At 33.9% G+C, this 5,490-nt stretch overlaps 2 protein-coding genes across 2 annotated transcripts in view; one reads left to right on the top strand and one right to left on the bottom strand.

Annotated features, from left to right (window-relative positions):
* Positions 1-644: 644 nt before the first annotated feature.
* Positions 645-5,197, top strand: LOC115232768 (b(0,+)-type amino acid transporter 1-like). Its single transcript, XM_029802843.1, has 3 exons — positions 645-1,166; positions 3,307-4,605; positions 4,737-5,197. Exons 1-3 carry the CDS (start codon positions 1,070-1,072, stop codon positions 4,817-4,819), a joined length of 1,479 nt encoding a protein of 492 aa, XP_029658703.1. The 5' UTR covers positions 645-1,069; the 3' UTR covers positions 4,820-5,197.
* Positions 4,567-5,490, bottom strand: part of LOC115232771 (sorting nexin-16) — a 4,398-nt gene continuing 3,474 nt past the window's right edge. The window contains exon 5 of the mRNA XM_029802848.1: positions 4,567-4,697. Coding sequence (XP_029658708.1) covers positions 4,694-4,697 — 4 coding nt within the window. The 3' untranslated portion in view covers positions 4,567-4,693. The remainder of the gene's footprint in view (positions 4,698-5,490) is intronic.

Here is a 5,490-nt window from a genome sequence, read left to right as displayed (position 1 = left end):
GGGAGGAAAACGCATCCCATCGTACATACGCCGACGTAGTCGGGTATATATATATATATATATATATATATCACGTGTATTGACGCAGAATGCATGAATGCATGAATCATGAATCGCAAAATCTATGCGATCTTTGTGATATAATTGTTTCAAGCCTAAATATCAAAAATGGTAGTTATGGAATTTCTGTATATATATATATATATATCACGTGTATTGACGCAGTTTCAAACAATGCATGAATCATGAATCGCAAAATCTATGCGATCTTTGTGATATAATTGTTTCAAGCCTAAATATCAAAAATGGTAGTTACTGCACTATGGAATTTCTATACAAACGATCTTTTCTATCGAGATACCAAAAGACGAAATTGAACATTATCTTATCTATTTATCATTCTGTTGGAATGATATCATGCACATGTATCACCGATGGATATTGATAATATATGATTTACAATTAGTTGTAAAAGTTGTTTGTCGATTCGCTCAAATCAGACGCAGTCGAATTCCTAAAATTTGAGTAAATAAACCGCTGAACGTCATCCAGATTTATTCGTATAAGTGATAAATGCCGGAGCAAACTTTGTATTGCGATATTTAGTACCTGATTGTATAGACTTATTCTGTTCTGTCGTTTAGTCTGTCGATCGCTCTCGATCAAAAAAGATATGTGGCCACTTATTATACGGATTAGTATCTTTCTTATCAAGGCAATGCGCGTGTAAAAAAAATAAGCGACAAGCTGACCCGCTAACACCACAGTCTCGAGCTTTGGTCTCTGGTGGCGATAAACACACGTCATGCAGTAGCTTCAGTGGCATGGTCGAGTTCGCTGCCATCGAACGCGAAATCACCGATGACAAGCTCGGAGAGCTCGCGGTTGTCATCCAGAATTTAAGATAAAAAAGCGCTGTTGCTACCGCCGACTAAGAATAGAGAGCCCAACAGTCCAAGCAATGTGTCTTGAATTTTAAAACATCGTTTAACAACTAGAGACGACGAACACTCTACGTTCTCCACAATATTGTTCATCTTACAGCCCCGATCTCGATACATCGGAAAAAATGGCAAACGAAAAGGAGCAGACGGCCGGAAAAATCGAGCTCAAGAGAGAATTAGGACTTTTCAGTGCGGTCAGCATTATTCTGTCAGTGATGATCGGTAAGATATGATTGTTAATTAAGAATTTAATTTTTCATATATATTTAAATTATAAATGCAATCATAACATAAATGCAAATACCATAAGTCAATTCTCATTGAAATTTGTTTCATATTTTTTTTCATGCGTACATGTTTGGATTAAAAAAATTAAATATAGTCACGCACGTGCTCGCGCGCCATTTGTTCCTTCGTGTTGATCGCAGGCATCATGTTATTCTGTGATATCACGAGTTTGATGAAGATTGTGAAACTACGTGAGATAATTTAAAAAAAAAAAAAAAACAGCAATTTATGACTCATTCTTTTTATTCGCAGATTCTTCAATCTTTTAGTTTGTAATCACATTCGAGTGATAAATAATAATGCGGTACAAAGAAGGCAAGCTCAAATTCGCAATATCATTTACTGTTACATCGTGCTATAAAAAGATCCCACGCGATGCGCGCTCTTCTAAGTCACGGAAATTATTTTCGTATGTATTGTTTGGCGATACAAACAATCGAGCGGAACTAAATTTCAATATACATATATTCATATTTGCTCGATGATAAGAAGAAAGAATTGCATAGAGAGAATATAAACTCGGTCCCCATTAAATTAAACAACATCTGTGCACAAAGCAAGTTGATAGATATTGATAAGAATTATACGGTAGGCATTGTTCCAAAAATTTATGTTGCTATTGCAAACTTACTTCTTTTGCACAGATGTCCTTCAATTTAATAAAGTAATAGAAAAGTATTGTATATTATTCGCTATTCTTTTTCAGCACAACACCATCTCTCTTTTTAATTGAATGGTTTATTGGAATGATTAAAATGTGAAATCAAATGATCAAATGATTGAAATTTTCAAAATGATATCAAAATTATAGTTTTGACATACTGAAAAATTAAGAAATTATTTGTCTAATTGATAAAAAAAATATTTTGTTAATAGTAAGCAATAAAGTAAAATAATAAAAGAAACAAGAATAAAAAGAATAGAAGCTAAAAAAGATTTACAATTATTTTTTGATCTTGAAGATTAAAGGAGAATTTAATTTTACAGATTAATATACCTATGAATTCTCTTTAATCACTTCGTGTCTTGCAATTATATCTTCCATATTTAAAACGCTGTAATATTTTTAGAAAGAAAGAAAATCGTGAGTCACTTCCTCCGAGTTTGTGCTCCAATCTCGTGCTAATAAAACATTTTCATTGTTCAGATTTTGTTTTAGTTTGGATTATTAGTTGTAGTCGTCACAGAGTAACTAAATGCATATATATCATGAGAGTTACATATTGCCTACAGATAACGTATAATCGTTTATTTATCGTTCAACATTTTATTAAAATGACACAACATACGAAGACATAATGAAATATAAATTATGGCATTCTCGGAACTATGGTGATAAAATATTACAAGATAACACTGTATAAAAGCAATTAACAGTAATTGTAACTATATATATAGAGTCGAATAAGATACTATTTATACGCTGAATCTCTTGTATTTTATTCGGTTGATTGACGGTATCCGGAATATTTTCTCACGCAATCTTAAATACGGGTGTTAAGAAATCAAAGACATACAAGATTATAATATTCTATAATTGATTTAATCTGATAAATATTACTAAATCTTATTTTCCATTCTCATATGATATAATTATTTAAGGCCTTAGATAGCATTTCAAATCTTTCAAGCATTATCTTTTTCATTGACAGATCTTATTTTTTTATTTATTTGTTTCCAGAAAATTTATAATCCAAGAGAACAAGATTAATTATTTTTACTTTTTCTACGATCCGATTATATCGTCCGTATAACAATTCTGTATAAATAATATAAATAGTATAAATAGCATATAATGTATATAGTATATACTGGTCGAGTTTTTCATAATATTCGATGACAATTATGATTATTCCGATGTCAATACCGATGATTAAAATTTGTATGAATTTATTAATATACGATAGAAAACTTTAGATCAGTAACTAACATATATTTTGTATAAAATGTCGCAAAGGTTAATCAAGGTTAATCGGTCGTGCACATCACGAAGCATTAGCTAACTGTCACAGTTAACTCCGCCAAATACTGTTGAATTACTATTAATTGCAACCTCGTTACCTCTATTGTCCAGGTTCCGGCATTTTTGTATCGCCCACCAGCGCACTTGAGCGGTCAGGATCTGTGGGATTTTGTCTAATCGTTTGGATCAGCTGCGGCGTACTATCTTTGTTGGGTGCATTGGCCTTTGCCGAGTTAAGCACCGTGGTACCGCGTTCCGGTGCCGAATATGCATACTTCATTGAAGCTTTCGGACCGTTACACCCTTACGCCGGTCAAATACCGGCGTTCATTTGTTCCTGGATTTACGTGATACTGCTACGACCAGCGGAGGTAGCGGTGATCATATTGACTTTCGCAGAGTACAGCGTGCAACCGTTCTCTGGATACCTCAGCAATTTACCCGGTGACTCTATGGCGACTTTGAAGAAACTTCTGGCGATTATGGCGCTTGCTGTGATAACGTACATCAATCTCATCAGCGTGAAGCTTTATATAAGGGTGCAAAACGTGTTCACTGTATGTAAAATACTCGCCTGTATCGTGGTGATCGGCGGTGGTATATGGTGGCTAAGTAGCGGTCATGTGGAACTTCTTAAAGATCCCTTTCGTGGCACAACCACGTCAGCCGGTAACATTGCTCTGGCTTTCTATAGCGGTCTCTGGGCGTACGACGGCTGGACCTCGGCCGCGATTGTCACCGAAGAGATTCAGAAACCCGAGATCAATATCCTTAGGAGTACTCTCATCGCGGTACCTGTTATTACCATTCTATATGTATTCATGAACTTGATGTACATGGCAGCGTTGACGACATCAGATATGGTCAGCGCGCCGGCGGTAGCAGTTCTTTGGGCAGATCGAGTTCTACCATCCTGGATGAGTTTCGCAATACCGCTCGGCGTAGCGTTGTCGACCTTCGGATGCGCCCTTAGCGTGCAATTCAGCGTGTCTAGATTATGCTTCGTTGCAGGCAGAGAAGGCCACGTGCCACGCGTCTTCAGTTATATGCATATCGAGAAGATGACACCAGTTCCTGCAGTAATTTTTCAGGGCATACTCTCATTAATGTGCCTGCTATTGGGTGACATAATCGCTCTAATCGAATTCGCCAGTTTCCTCATGTGGGTGTTTTACGGATTAGCGATGATATCGCTTATAATCATGCGACGGACAAAACCAAACGCTCCCAGACCGTACGCCGTGCCTATCGTGATACCTTGGCTAGTGTTAGGTATCTCTATTTTCCTTGCAGTGCTACCGATAATTTATGACCCATCGACGAAATATCTTTTCGCGCTGGTGTTTATTCTATGCGGTATTGTTGTGTACCATATTTATGTATACAAGAAGATAAAAAGTACTTTATTAGGTAAGTTTAACAAGATAAGAAAATTTATAGAAGCTTCTTGTGTAAAAGAGGTGTTTATGTGTCATTGCCACTGTAGAACATAATCTGCTTATCTATAAACACAACAAAATTTACGCTTAATTTTTTTTCAGCTAAACTAACATACTTCATACAAGCATTGTGCCTGGTTGTTGCACCAGACAAACAGGAAGACGAAGGATGGAATATTTCTTAAATCTATCATTGGTGTATATAAGTACATAAAATATTTGCTCACATTCATTCTTCGTGTCATATGTGCATTTCGTAATTCGCAAAAATAGCGCTATTATGTGCATTATACTTTTATAAACTTTTTTTATTATCTAACAATATGAGAATTGATACTTCAGTAAAATAGTTTTTGTGCAGTAAGCATAAATAGAATCAATGTGCCTTACATTGTACAATGCAAAAAAGGTTTTAATTTAAGTTTTTCTCTCTCTTTTTTTATACTTTAAGAGAGTGTAAATTAAAATATTTTTTATAGAAAATATAAATGTATATATAATATAATGAGAAACATAAATAATTAAAAAAGATAATATTTTGTATATTTGTGCGATATTTTACCATCAAGATATAATAAATGTCGCTGATAAAATAATGTATTAATATTGTAATATATTCGTTTTATATAAGGACATACATTTATTATATTTGATAACATTTTGCTAAATGTAAAATAGTATTCTGAGAAAATAAACCTCAAAATGATATTCTACATATGCTTTTTTTGCAACTTTTTTCAATAATACCAATAATAAACAATAACATTATTATCCATATTTTTGTATAGTTAACAATAATTTCATATAAATAAGAGATAATTAATAATTATAAATTATAATTTGTAATTTATATATA

This window comes from Formica exsecta, unplaced genomic scaffold (assembly GCF_003651465.1).
Source record: "Formica exsecta isolate Colony F162 unplaced genomic scaffold, ASM365146v1 scaffold15, whole genome shotgun sequence".
NCBI classification, from domain to species: domain Eukaryota; kingdom Metazoa; phylum Arthropoda; class Insecta; order Hymenoptera; family Formicidae; genus Formica; species Formica exsecta.
This window is presented reverse-complemented; position numbering and strand designations above follow the sequence as displayed.

Excerpts from the sequence above, each read along its gene's own strand:
- LOC115232768 (XM_029802843.1), top strand. The coding sequence starts at position 1,070 with ATGGCAAACGAAAAGGAGCAGACGGCCGGAAAAATCGAGCTCAAGAGA. Across the intron at positions 1,167-3,306 it reads TATTCTGTCAGTGATGATCG|GTTCCGGCATTTTTGTATCG; the intron begins GTAAGATATGAT and ends TCTATTGTCCAG. Across the intron at positions 4,606-4,736 it reads GATAAAAAGTACTTTATTAG|CTAAACTAACATACTTCATA; the intron begins GTAAGTTTAACA and ends ATTTTTTTTCAG.